Below are 15,000 nucleotides of genomic sequence, written 5' to 3'. Positions count from 1 at the left end.
GCATCTTTTCTTTCTTGACTTCTTCCTTTCTTCCTTCCATGTTTTCTTTCTTTGTTTCCTTTTTCTTTCTTTCTTGTTTCATTCCCTTTTTAGTCTTTCTTTATTCTCTTTCTTTATACACGCTGGAAACCGACACACAAACAAACGAGCTGTCACCCCCAGCACTTCCCAATCTTGATTCCACTGAGTTTGCATAGAAGATATGACTGCGGACTCCGCTGTCCTGACCGTGTGGCTGTGTCTGGAGTGGCACTGTCTTCATCTGTCTGCGGGCAGGGGCGGTTTGGTCTGTGGGGTGTGCTCAGCAGCTGGAGGGTGGTGTCTTTTGACGGTGGGCTCTGCAGTCATGGAATACTGGCTGGTACACCCATGGGGATATTTCTTTTAAGGCTGTCGCGAGTTGCATCCTGTGGTCACTTTTGCCTCTGTTCGGGAGCAGTTATGTCCCTTAAATTCTTAATGGCGTGTCCTGTGCGTGCCTGCACCCATCGTGAACACAGCGCAGGCCTCCAAGGGTGGTGCAGGATTGTTCCGAGGGCGGGTGAAGACAGTGCTTCTCTGGGTCCTCCTCAGCACCTACGGGTGTTTCTCTTTCTTCTTTGCCTGGACTAGGCTGACCCTGAAGAAAGGTCCAGTGACGGTGAGGAAAGACCCACTGACCACAGGGAAAGTCCTGTTGACAGTGGGAAAGACTACAACATGGGATTCTCTCTTGAGGGCACATGAGAAGATATGACCGCGGACTTCGCTGTCCTGACTGGACTGGAAATCTAGCGTGACCAGGGAACGCGGAAGAAGAAGAAGAAGCACAGAAGATAACCTTAGAGCCCCTGTTTGCAGCACGCACTATGTGTTTTAAACCAGGCGCGTGTGCTGCATGCTCAGTGCAAACACTGACAAAAACAAGGGGCATTCCCCAGGGTTATCTTCCTCGTCCTCATTCTTTTTTCTGTTTTCTGTGCATCAGGGCCTGCTTCACTCCTCGTTTGATTAGAAAGCCCCTAAGGTGGGACAGGGGGGCGGGGGCGGGGGGTGTCTGGTGGGTGGTTGGTTGGGGGTGTGGGTGTGTGGGTGATGGGTGGTGGGTTGGGGGTTTTCGGGGTTGGGTAGGGTTAAGGGTGGAGGTGGGAAAGGGATGAGTGGGGTTTGGTTTGTCTGTGGTTGGGGTGGTTGGTGCTGGTTTTGCCGGTCTTTTTTTGTTTGTTTGTTTGTTTGTTGTTGTTTTTTTGTTTTGTTTTTTGCTTTTTTGTCTTTTTTTTGTATGGGTCTTGTTTTGTTTTTTTCTTCTTTCGTTTTTATGGGTGTTTTTTTTTTATATATGAGGGGGCGATATGGTGTGGAGGGTGTGCATTCTTTTATAATTTGAATTATTTTTCATCGTGTATGTTAGTTTATTCCTTCCTTTACTTACATTGTTTGCAGTTTGCGCAAGACAGGGGAACCAGTTAAAGAAGAATGATAGGCAGGGGAAGAGAGAGAGAGAGAGAGAGAGAGAGAGAGAGAGAGGATACAGAGTGATGGAGGGAGAGGGGGGGGAGAGATACATACAGAGAGAGAGAATGGATGAGGAGATAAAAGAAAAAAGAAAAAGAAGCGAGGAAGAAGAAGAAGAAGACAGAGAGACAGGAAGAGAGAGAGGGTGGAGGAGAGAAAGAGAGGGACAGAGAGAAAGAGACAGACAGACAGAGAGGGAGAGAGAGGGGGGAGAGAAGAGAAAGAGAGCGACAGAGATAGAAAGAGTCAGAGACACAGACAGACAGACAGACAGACAGACAGACACACACACTCTCTCTCTCTCTCTCTCTCTCTCTCTCTCTCTCTGAGCGAGCAGATTAGCCATTTGACAATCCACAGCCGACTACCGCCAAATCCCATGATTCTATATGTGACTATCTTCCTCCCTCCCTCTCTCTCCCTCCCTCTCTCCCTCCCTCTCTCCCTCTCTTTCTTTCTTTCTTTCTTTTGTTTCTCTCTCAGTCTCATTATGTCTCCCTCTATCTGTCTCTATCCTTATCTGCCTCTATCTGCCTCTCTCTGTCTCTCTGTATCTGTTTCTGATTCTCCGGCTGTCTCTCTCTCTCTCTCTCTCTCTCTCTCTCTCTCTCTCTCTCCCCCCCCCCCCCCCCCCCCACCTCTCTCTCTCTCTTTGAATGGGTGTATGTGTATATAATAAAGTTCATTATGGATGGTCGAGCTGACAGATGTTATCAGCCGTTTCATGTTGGTCTCACTTTCTGTCATTGTGCTTATTGTGCATGTATTCAGACTATCAATTTACATTTTGTTTGTTTGATCTTATGTCTCTTGAAACTGTATTTGTATTCCTCTCTCTTTCTCTCTCTCTCTCTCTGTCTCTCTCCCCCTCTTTCTCCCTCTCTCCCCCCCTCTCTCTCTCTCTCCTCTTCTCTCCTCTTCTCTCCCTCTCTCTCTCCTTCTCTTCCACCTCCCACCTCCTCTCTTTGCAAGATTTAGACTCGGTATAACGGATTTTTCTGTCCACTGTTTTAAGGTATAGTATAAAACAGTTCAGGAATCTGATTTATTGCGTCCATTATGCAAGTAACCAAAGAAGTTGAAGTGCATTTTATTGTCCTTTGTTGAGAAGCACAAGGTAACATTGGAGAAAGACTCATTCGACCTATATACTATGAACAGCCCTTCAGTTTGGTTTTGAGTTTGGGTTTATTGTTGTCAGGTACTGATGCTACTGTTGTAAGCAGTTTATCTCTGTACTTGTTCAGGGCTTTAGTGGAGTGATGGCCTAGGGGTAACGCGTCCGCCTAGGAAGCGAGAGAATCTGAGCGAGCTGGTTCGAATCACGGCTCAGGCGCCGATATTTTCTCCCCCTCCACTTGACCTTGAGTGGTGGTCTGGACGCTAGTCATTCGGATGAGACGATAAACTGAAGTCCCGTGTAAAGCATGCACTGAGCGCACGTAAACGAACCCACGGCAACAAAAGGGTAGTTCCTGGCAAAATTCTGTAGAAAAATCCACTTCGATAGGAAAATCGAATAAAACTGCACGCAGGAAAAAATAAAATAAAATAAATAAATAAAATGGGTGGCGCTGTAGTATAGCGACGCACTCTCCCTGGGGAGAGCAACCAGAATTTCACACAGAGAAATCTGTTGTGATAAAAAGAAATACAAAAACAAATAAAGTTTTGAGAAACAGCTACTTCATAAAATGGTCTATTATTTCTGATCAATGCACAGTTATTGTTTTCGGATATGTTCTTAACCCTTTTATGATGCATGCATTCACAAATGTTCGCACACCCATTTATTATCAAGGACCATGGCCTGTAATTGATAGATAATCTGTATATCCCTCTCCATCACATATCCATTCTATCTCCCTGTCTCTGACTCTCTCTATATCCCTCTCCCTCACATATCCATTCTATCTCCCTGTCTCTGACTCTCTCTATACCCCTCTCCCTCACATATCCATTCTATCTCCCTGTCTCTGGCTCTCTCTAGATCCCTCTCCCTCACATATCCATTCTATCTCCCTGTCTCTGACTCTCTCTATACCCCTCTCCCTCACATATCCATTCTATCTCCCTGTCTCTGGCTCTCTCTATACCCCTCTCCCTCACATATCCATTCTATCTCCCTGTCTCTGACTCTCTCTATACCCCTCTCCCTCACATATCCATTCTATCTCCCTGTCTCTGACTCTCTCTATATCCCTCTCCATCACTTATCCATTCTATCTCCCTGTCTCTGACTCTATCTCTGCCCGTCTGTCTGTCTGTCTCTTTCTTTCACACTCACACACAGACACACACAGACACACAGACACACACACATGCACACACATTCACACACGCCACCATAACACACACACACACACACACACACACACGCACGCACACGCACACACACACATACACACACATTCACACACGCCACCATAACACACTGACACACACAGAGACACAGACACAGACACAGACACAGACACACACACACACACACACACACACACACACACACACACACACACACACCACAACACACACCACAACACAAACACACACACACACACACACACACACACACACAACATACACCACAACACAAACACACACACACACACACACACACACACACACACACACACACACACACACACACACACACACTTCTTCCCAACATCACCATCACCACAATAGCCACCACCACTTTGACAAAACAAACACCCCTACCACCACCACCACCACCACCACCACCCCACCACACCCCTCTCAAACACCCACACTACTACCAAATCGATTCCAGATCTTCATCACTGGTCAAGAGGTCAAGGTTTAGGGCAGCAAACCAACCAACCCCTGCTCCCGTGAGAGACTGACTCACCACCACCACCACCAGCAACACATCCCGTCCCTCCCTCCCTTCGTCCCCAACACCCTCCTACACCGCTACTACAACACAGCGGAAAAATAAGTCCCCAGCCTCACTTTCCTTCCCCCTCCAACACCCCCCCCCCCCTTTCCCCGCAACCCCCTTAACAAGATTCCTCTTTCCTTATCGCTAGATAATCCGCACGAGCCTCAGAACTCACATCACCACCCCCACTCCCCACTCTCTCTCTCTCTCTCTGTATCTCTCTCTCTCTCTTTCTCACTGTCTCTCTTTCTCTCCATTTCTCTCTTCCTGTCTCTCCCTTTCTCTCCCCCTCTCTCTCTTTCTCACTGTCTCTCTTTCTCTCCATTTCTCTCTTTCTGTCTCTCCCTTTCTCTCCCCCTCTCTCTCTTTCTCACTGTCTCTCTTTCTCTCCATTTCTCTCTTCCTGTCTCTGTCTCTCCCTTTCTCTCCCCCCTCTCTCTTTCTCACTGTCTCTCTTTCCATTTCTCTCTTCCTGTCTCTGTCTCTCCCTTTCTCTCCCCCTCTTTCTCACTGTCTCTCTTTCTCTCCATTTCTCTCTTCCTGTCTCTGTCTCTCCCTTTCTCTCCCCCTCTTTCTCACTGTCTCTCTTTCTCTCCATTTCTCTCTTTCTGTTTATGTCTCCCTTTCTCTCCCCTTCTCTCTCTTTCTCACTGTCTCTCTTTCTATCTCTTTCACTCTTTCTCTCTCTTTCCCTTTCGCTCTTTCTCTCCCTCAGTCTCTCTGTCTCTCTCTGTCCGTCTGCCTGTCTGTCTCTCTCTCCCTTTCTCTATTTCTCTCTCTGTCTCCCTGTCTCTGTCTCTTTGTCTCCCTCTCTCTTTCTCTCTCTCTCTCTCTCTCTCTCTCTCTCTCTCTCTCTGTCTCTGTCTGTCTTTGTCTCTCTGTCAGTCTGTCTGTCTCTATTTCTCTCTCTCTGTCTCTCTGTCTCTCTCTCTCTCTCTCTGTCTCTCCCTTTCTCTATTTTTCTCTCTCTCTCTCTGTCTCTTTCTCTTTCCTGTTTCTCCGTCTCTCTATCTGTCTGTCTCTGTCTCTTTCTGGGTTCTTGTACGCGCGCTCAGTGCATGCTTCACACGGGACTTCAGTTTATCGTCTCATCCGAATGACTAGCGTCCAGAGCCGTGATTCGAACCAGCGCGCTCAGATTTTCTCGCTTCCTAGTCGGACGCGTTACCTCTAGGCCATCACCCCACTGTGTGTGTGTGTGCGTGTGTGTGTGTGTGTGTGTGTGTGTGTGTGTGTGTGTGTGTGTGTGTGTGTGTGTGTGTGTGTGTGTGTGTGTGTGTGTGTGTGTGTTTGGCTTGATAGTTGTTCAAAAGTATATTGTTGCCATTGCCAATTTGAAATCGTGTTTTAGACAAATGACATGATGTTGATGTCCTTGCGGTGTATGTGTGTACGTATGTTGCTGATTCAAATGTGGATGAAATGATCTGTACTTTCCAGGAATTGCTAAAACCCTCTTTTGAATTTAAGCAAACATGTATGTTTCACGGTGATGACTGGTGTTTTAGACTGCCTGTATAATTGTCCCTGTACTCACTACCTTCCGATCCCCCAACCCCCACCCCCTTGACCCGGGCAAATGGCCTAGTCATTAAAATGTTCGAGTTCGAGTTCCCTCTCTCTCCCTCTCCCTCTCTCTCTCTCTCTCTCTCTCTCTCTCTCTCTTTCTCACTATGTCTCTTTCCACCTCTCTATCCCTTTCTCTCGTTCTATCTCTGTCTCTGTCTCTCTCTTCCTGTCTCTCTCTCTCTCTCTCTCTCTCTCTGTCTCTATTTCTATCTCTCTCTTTCTGCCCCCTCCCCCACACTCCCTTAACAAGATCCCTATTCTCTTATCGCTAGATAATCCTCACAAACCTCAGAACTCCCCTCCCAACCCCCACTCTCTCTTTCTCTCTTTCTGTCTCTCCTCTCTCTCTATTTTTCTCTCTCTCTGTCTCTCTTTCTATCTCTCTCTTTCTACCCCCCTCTCTCTTTCTCTCCCTTTCTCTCTTTCTGTCTCTGTCTCTCTGCATATTTATGCAGGAGTGGGACGAGTCAGTAATGTCTAAAGATATATATCATAAATACAGACTGTTTAAAACTGGTTTTCAGTGACTGAGCAATATTTTGACTTTGTGGATAAAAAGTGTTTTAGGGACTGTTTGGTAAAATTACGGCTTGGTTTGCTCCCAATAAATGGATCTTTTTTAGGAGAACATTCAAATGTAATTCAAATTACGCATGTAAATGTTGTAATGTGGTCGAAGATGAAAACCATTATATAAACGATTGTGTCCTTTATGATAACCTGCGGCAAAAACATCTGAACTCTGAAGGTCAATCTTATGTTCACTTGGTGAAGAATGGTTCTGTTTACAGTATTCGTAAACACTGCGTTTATATATTTAATGCCCAAAAGATACGACAGGAATTCTGTGACAACAATGATGAAAGTTAAAATTAATTTACTATGCACAAGAAGCACTTTTGTTCTACAGGTTTAAGTTAGTACGAATTTTACATTTTGTTGTCGCTGTGTGATCACCATATTGTGTACTTTTGACCTCTTTCTAGGGGCCGGAGGCCTGGAGATTAAAGTTTTTGTTCTTGTTCTTGTTCTCTCTGTCCCTCTCTTTCTCTCTCTCTCTGTGTCTCTCTTTCTATCTCTCTCTTTCTTTCTCTCTCTCTCTCCCTTTCTTTCTTTCTGTTTCTGTCTCTCTCTGTCTCTCTTTCTACCTCTCTCTTTCTCCCTCTCTCTCTCTTTCTTTCCCTCCCTTTCTCTCTTTCTGTCTCTCTCTTTCTCTATCCCTCTTTCTCTCACTATCTATCTCTCTCTTTCTATGTCCATCTCTCTCTCTCTCTCTCTCTCTCTCTCTCTCTCTTTCTCTCTCTCTGTCTCTATTTCTATCTCCCTCTTTCTCCCCCCTCCCCCACACCCCCTTAACAAGATCCCTATTCTCCTATCGCTAGATAATCCCCACAAACCTCAGAACTCCCCTCCCAACCTCCACTCTCTCTTTCTCTCTCTCTGTCTCTCTCTTTCTCTTTCTCTGTCTGTCTCTCTTTCCCCCTCTGTCTCTCTCTTTCTCTATCCCTCTTTCTCTCACTATCTATCTCTCTCTTTCTATGTCCATCTCTCTCTCTCTCTCTCTCTCTCTGTCTCTATTGCTATCTCTCTCTTTCCCCTCCTCCCCCACACTCCCTTAACAAGATCCCTATTCTCTTATCGCTAGATAATCCTCACAAACCTCAGAACTCCCCTCCCAACCCCCACTCCGTCTCTCTCTGTCTCTCCTTCTCTCTGAGTATCTCTCTCTCTTTCTCTGTACCGCTCTCTATCTCTCTCTCTTTCTCTCTCTCTTTCTATCTCTCTCTCTCTTTCTCTCCGTCTGTCTTTGTCCCTCTCTTTCTCTCTGTCTCTGTCTGTCTGTCTCTGTCTCTCTTTGTCTCTCTCTCCCCCCTCTCTCTCCTCTCTCTCTCTCATTCCCTCTATCTCCCCCCTCTCCCTCTCCCCTCTCTCCTCCCTCTCTCTCTCCTCTCTCACTCATTCTCTCTCTCTCTCTCTCCCCCTCTCTCTGTGTCTTTCTCTCTTTCTCACTGTCTCTCTTTCTCTCTGTATATATATTTCTCACTGTCTCGGTCTGTCTTTGTCCCTCTCTTTCTCTCTGTCTCTGTCTGTCCGTCTCTCTCTCTCTCCCTTTCTCTCTCTCTCCCTCCCTCACACCATCTTCCCATGACGATGTCCTGTTATCTCCAGTTTGTTCAGTCCCTGTCGTGTTGGATCCTCTCTGTCATCTCCCACTGTCTTCCTCTTCCATGCCCGTGTGTTTTGTGTGTGTGTGTGTGTGTGTGTGTGTGTGTGTGTGTGTGTGTGTGAGAGAGAGAGAGAGAGAGAGAGAGAGAGAGAGAGAGAGAGAGAGACCTGAGCATCAATGTGAGTGTGGGTGCGCGAATACGCACTTGCATAGAATTATATGGAATGTCTCCATGCCCGCATGTGTGTCTGTCTGTCATTCTGTTTGTCCGTATGTCTCTATGTATCTGTGTCCATGTGTAACTCTGTGTGTCTGTGTAAGTGTCTGTGTGTGTGTGTCTTTGCTTGTCCTGACACACACACACACACACACACACACACACACACACACACACACACACACACACACACACACACACACACACCAAGAACAGCAACAAAACATGTGGATAAAAACAAGGGCAGACAGACAGCACACAAATAACATTTATCTTCCTTTTTGTCCTTGCGAAAATGAAAATGCGAATAGATACTTGTAATGCTGCCTGTACGTTAGCATGAATTTCATAGTGTGCATGGCCGGCCGTAGGTTGCGCATGAATAGTTTACTGCGTTCTGTTGTACCCATCTTTCGTTGCCATCGCCCATAATTGATATGTTGCACTGCGGAAAAATCTACATGTGTACATACCGTATTTCTATACAAACTTATCTGTACTGTGTATGAATCATTGTATTGGGAAAGGGTATTTCGAAACATTTGGTGCAGAGACTGCATCTGCGTATGCACCCTTTATCTCTCTCTACCTCTGTATGTCCGTCTATCCATATATCTCTCCGAAACTGTCTGTCTGTCTGTCTGTCTATTTGCATGTTTGTCTGTCTGTCTGTCTGTCTCCCCCTCTTACCACACACACACACACACACACACACACACACACACACACACACATCGTCACTTGTCACGTTGGTTTACATGTACACATAGAAAGCGGAGCAACAAGCTAACCTGTCACATTAGAGGGTGTTTGTACATATGTACCCGTGTGTATTTTCTTATGAAGGGGTGTGTGTGTGTGTACCCGTGTGTGTTTACCTGTAAAGAGATGTGTTTACGTGTGTGTGTTTTTCTTGAAAAGGGATGTGTGTACCTGTTTGATTTGTTTCTGTATCAATGTGTGTACCCGTGTGTAATTTCCTGTAAAGGGGTGTGTGTGTGCCTTTGTGCGTTTTCCTGAAAATACGGGTTTGTGTGTGTGTGTGTGTGTGTGTGTGTGTGTGTGTGTGTGTGTGTGTGTGTGTGTGTGTGTGTGTGTGTGTGTGTACCTGTTTGTGTTTACCTGTAAAGGGGTGTGTGTACCTGTGGTGTGTTTACCTGTAAAGGGATGCGTGTGTACGTGCGGTGTGTTTACCTGTAAAGGGGTGTGTGTGCACCTGCGGTGCGTTTACCTGTAAAGGGGTGTGTGTGTACCTGCGGTGCGTTTACCTGTAAAGGGGTGTGTGTGTACCTGCGGTGTGTTTACCTGTAAAGGGGTGTGTGTGTACCTGCGGTGTCTTTACCTGTAAAGGGGTGTGTGTGTACCTGTGGTGTGTTTACCTGTAAAGGGGTGCGTGTGTGTGTACCTGTGGTGTGTTTACCTGTAAAGGGGGGGGTGTGTACCTGTGGTGTGTTTACCTGTAAAGGGGTGTGTGTGTACCTGCGGTGTGTTTACCTGTAAAGGGGTGTGTGTGTACCTGTGGTGTGTTTTCCTGTAAAGGGGTGTGTGTGTACCTGTGGTGTCTTTACCTGTAAAGGGGTATGTGTGTACCTGTGGTGTGTTTACCTGTAAAGGGGTGTGTGTGTGTGTACCTGTGGTGTGTTTACCTGTAAAGGGGTGTGTGTGTGTACCTGCGGCGTGTGTACTTGCGGCGTGTTTACCTGTAAAGGGGTGTGTGTGTACCTGCGGTGTCTTTACCTGTAAAGGGGTGTGTGTGTACCTGCAGTGCGTTTTCCTGTAAAGGGGTGTGTGTACCTGTGGTGTGTTTACCTGTAAAGGGGTGTGTGTGTACCTGTGGTGTGTTTACCTGTAAAGGGGTGTGTGTGTGTACCTGTGGTGTGTTTACCTGTAAAGGGGTGTGTGTGTACCTGTGGTGTGTTTACCTGTAAAGGGGGGTGTGTGTACCTGTGGTGTGTTTACCTGTAAAGGGGTGTGTGTGTACCTGTGGTGTGTTTACCTGTAAAGGGGTGTGTGTGTGTACCTGTGGTGTGTTTACCTGTAAAGGGGTGTGTGTGTACCTGCGGCGTGTGTACTTGCGGCGTGTTTACCTGTAAAGGGGTGTGTGTGTACCTGCGGTGTCTTTACCTGTAAAGGGGTGTGTGTGTACCTGCAGTGCGTTTTCCTGTAAAGGGGTGTGTGTACCTGTGGTGTGTTTACCTGTAAATGGGTGTGTGTACCTGTGGTGTGTTTACCTGTAAAGGGGTGTGTGTACCTGTGGTTTGTTTACCTGTAAAGGGTGTGTGTACCTGTGGTGTGTTTACCTGTAAAGGGGTGTGTGTACCTGTGGTGTGTTTGCCTGTAAAGGGGTGTGTGTGTACATGCGTTGTGTTTTCCTGTAAAGGGGTGTGTGTGTACCTGCGGTGTGTTTTCCTGTAAAGGGGTGTGTGTACCTGTGGTGTGTTTACCTGTAAAGGGGTGTGTGTACCTGTGGTGTGTTTACCTGTAAAGGGGTGTGTGTGTACCTGCGTTGTGTTTTCCAGGGATCGGGGAAACAGGGCAGGTGTTGGTGATTCACAACGTCACCCGGCACTGTAAAGGGGTGTACCTGTGTGTGGCGGAGAACGGGGTACCGCCCAGCGTACGGAGAGAGATACGGGTACAGGTGAAATGTAAGTGTGTGTGTGTGTGTGTGTGTGTGTGTGTGTGTGTGTGTGTGTGTGTGATTTTTTGTTTTTGCTTTTTCTTTATTCTTTAACGTTCCCGTGATTTTGTTATCATTAGTATTATTATTGTTATATCATTTGTTATAGTAGTAGTAGTAGTAGTAGTGTCGTTCTTCTTGTCCATGCTCATGTTGTGATTGTGTTTTTTCGTTGTTGTTCTTGTTGATGTTTTTGTGTGTTTTTTCCAAACTAGTGTGTGTGTGTGTGTGTGTGTGTGTGTGTGTGTGTGTGTGTGTGTGTGTGTGTGTGTATGTGTGTGTGTGTGTGGTGATGTACAATGTTCTGATACTTGTCACCATAACAACCATCATTACCGTCATGTTATCTTGGTTATTATTTCATCACTATCGTTAACACACTATAAAGAGAGTGAATGGGATTTAATCATAGTTACCGTCTCCTTTTACTATCATTTATCTATATGGCTGTTTTATGTTCGTTTATCTATTTCTTTACAATTCATTTCCCTCTTCCTTAGGAAATTGCTATTTATATTAATGTAAACGATATATAGCTGATATGTAGTAAGGGTCAATTGGCCTGTATTTTTGGTGTGTTTAACCCTTTCACCGCCAGTCAAGTTAGAGTGCAAAATTCCCCTGTGTTATAAACACAGAAAAGACAGTGGCTAAGAACAGCTGGGGATTCCCCCTGCGATGAAAAAAAGGCCTATCCTACCACCGAACATTAAGAGCAGTAGGTTCATGGATAAAAGACCAATGAATGGTCACCTTTCAGTGACCTGGGTCCTCTACCACGCCTGTGCATAAATGCGAGCTTGGCAGTTAAAGAATTAATGATATACTGTGGTTGTAGCTGATGTGTTTGGTGTACGTGCACATAAAAGTTAGAGATGTAACAGGAAAACACAAACAAACAAACAAACAAATATCATCATCATAACAGCAGCAGCAGTAACAACAGCAACAACAACAACAATGCAAGAACAAGCTTTCTGTTCTCCACATCGCCGTCTAAACACTGATACTTCTAGTATTTATATAGTATTGATACTTATATATCGCCTATCTTGGGTCACAAACCAAGTTCCAAACACTTTAATTAAACACGGGAATCACCACATCGCCGTCTAAACACTGATACTTCTAGTATTTATATAGTATTGATACTTATATATCGCCTATCTTGGGTCACAAACCAAGTTCCAAACACTTTAATTAAACACGGGAATCATTTGCACAACAGGCTGCCTACCTGGGCTGAGCCAACTGGGAGCTGCTTTGAGGCGCTCATCATTGGTTTCCTGTGCCATTTAGTCTGGCTTCAGACGCACAGACTCACACGTGCATTAAAGCGTAAGAAGGTGGATCGACTTCGAATTTGTTAATTTCGCCAATTCGCTACAATTACTTACAATGACTGACTGATTGGTTGAGGAGTTACGAGCACAGAGCGGAGCTGTGTGTGTGCAACTGGATGTGTCTGTTGGTGACAGCACAACTGAAGGTCCATCACAAGTGTAAGGGAAAGAACTCTTGAAATACTCGATGTGGTGTGAATTAGATCCCTTGATATTTTTCGCTTTTTTTTTCTTTCTTTTTATTCTTTTATATCATATCATTTTTGTCACACACACACACACACACACACACACACACACACACACACACACACACACACACACACACACACACACACACACACACACACAGAATCGCTGCAGCAGAGCAACGCAGACAGGCCAGGAAAAGCAGTGCCAGCAAGTCCCCGACAGCCGCCACCATCCCCTGTCCACACTGCGTCAGAACCTTTCGGGCGCGGATTGGCCTGATCAGTCATCTGCGCACCCACAGAGCCCAACCCACCCACCCCCAGGATGACTAGATGGTCCTCGTCGATCCCGACGGACGAACCACATTGTGTGTGTTTGTTTGTGTGTGTGTGTGTGTATGTGCATGCTGCCAGTGGGCATGTCTGTGTATGGAATGGTATGGTATGTTTGTGTGTGTCTGTGTGTGTGTGCATGGTATGGCGTGAGTGTGTGTGTGTGTGTGAGTGTGTGTGTGTGTGTGTGTGTGTGTGTGTGTGTGTGCGCGCGCGCACGCGCGCGCATGCGTGTGTGTGTATGTGTCTGTGTGTGTCTGTCTGTATCTATATCCATATCTGTGTCTGTGTGCACGTGCAGTCAAGCCGGAAGTGAAGCTGCCGACGAAGCGCATCAGCCAGGTGCGGGGCAAGGACACCATCCTGGAGTGTGTGGTCAGTGCCCACCCCCAGGCCCAGGCCATGTGGAGGTTCCACGGCCGCCAGCTCAACAGCAACGACAAGTACAACGTGAGTGTGTGTGTGTGTGGCAGGTCAAGTTCACAGTCAAATTGAAAGTAAGTAGCGATGTCAATCACAACGTGAGTGTGTGTGTGGCAGGTCACGTTCACAGTCAAAGTTAAAGTGGAAGTAGCGACGTAAATCACAACGTGAGTGTGTGTGTGGCAGGTTAAGTTTACAGTCAAAGTGAAAGTGAAAGTAGCCATGTCGAGCACAACGTGAGTGGCAAGTCAAAGTTAAATCAGCAACGATTAGAGCAAAGTGAGCACGAAATCAAAATCAAAGCAGCAACAAGTACAACCTGAGTGTGTATGGCAGGTTAAGTTTAAGGTTAAAGCAACGATGACATGTGCAACGTTAGTGGCAAATTAAAGTTAAAGTAGCAAAGACAAACAGAACGTGAGTGGCAAATTAAAGTTAAAGTAGCAAAGACAAACAGAACGTGAGTGGCAAATTAAAGTTAAAGTAGCAAAGACAAACAGAACGTGAGTGGCAAATTAAAGTTAAAGTAGCAAAGACAAACAGAACGTGAGTGGCAAATTAAAGTTAAAGTAGCAAAGACAAACAGAACGTGAGTGGCAAATTAAAGTTAAAGTAGCAAAGACAAACAGAACGTGAGTGGCAAGTCAAGGTCAAAGTTGCAATATCAAGTACAACGTGAGTGTGTGGCAGGTCAAATTCAAGGTCAAAGTGAAAGTGAAAGTAGCGATGTCACGTGCAACGTGAGTCGGGAAGTCACAGTTAAAGTTAAAGTTTAAGAAGTAATATCAAGTACTAAAGTAAGGTCAAGTACAACCCGAATGTGTGGCAGGTAAAGCTCAACGTCCACCACACCTGTCCTCCACCAAAACGAAGTATGACTACTGCCTACATTGGATACGAGTTAACGTGAGAGATGCAGAAGAAGAAGAAGAAGGAGGGGGAGGAGGAGGAAGAAGAAGAATAAAAAGAAGAACAAGAAGATGATGATGATGAAAGAGCAGTAAGAGGAGGAGAAGGAGAAGGAGGAGGAGGAAGAAGAAGAAGAAGAAGAAGAAGGAGGAGGAGGAGGAGGAGGAGGAGGACAAGAAGAAGACAGTGACATATAAATGAGAAGTAAACGTCAAACTCTTACGTTCAGATGGTAAATCAAATAAGTCTGCAACTGTTTTATTTTTTTATTATTTTTTTTTTATCAAACCGTTTGGAAAAAAAGAGAGTAAATCTGCATTGAAACACACACACACACACACACACACACACACACACACACACACACACACACATACCCACACCCAGCACACACTCTCTATCACACACACACACACACACACACACACACACACACACACACACACACACACACACACACACACACACACATACCCACACCCAGCACACACTCTCTATCACACACACACACACACACACACACACACACACACACACACACACACACACGAACGAACGAACGAAGGAAGGAAGAAATAATCTTACCCGCACGGCTTTCAGGTGAACATTTATCCCCAGCTGGGCACAGACACCATCACCCTCTCTCTATATATACGAAGACTGGAACCTTCAGACTTCGGCAAGTACAATTGTATTGCCTCCAACAGCTTAGGGGAGACCAGCCAGAAAATGGTCCTGTCTGGTAAGTGATGTGTGTATGTTGTGTTGT

General features: G+C 45.8%; 1 protein-coding gene across 1 annotated transcript in view; it reads left to right on the top strand.

The window, feature by feature from the left end:
- LOC143275739 (lachesin-like) overlaps positions 1 to 15,000 on the top strand; it is a 73,572-nt gene that overhangs the window by 51,704 nt on the left and 6,868 nt on the right. Inside the window, exons 4-6 of the mRNA XM_076580015.1 lie at positions 10,872 to 11,000; positions 13,201 to 13,349; positions 14,832 to 14,973. Of these exons, the coding sequence (XP_076436130.1) occupies positions 10,872 to 11,000; positions 13,201 to 13,349; positions 14,832 to 14,973 (420 nt within the window). The remainder of the gene's footprint in view (positions 1 to 10,871; positions 11,001 to 13,200; positions 13,350 to 14,831; positions 14,974 to 15,000) is intronic.

The sequence above is a fragment of the Babylonia areolata genome, chromosome 31 (genome assembly GCF_041734735.1).
Source record: "Babylonia areolata isolate BAREFJ2019XMU chromosome 31, ASM4173473v1, whole genome shotgun sequence".
Lineage (NCBI taxonomy): Eukaryota > Metazoa > Mollusca > Gastropoda > Neogastropoda > Buccinidae > Babylonia > Babylonia areolata.
This window is presented reverse-complemented; position numbering and strand designations above follow the sequence as displayed.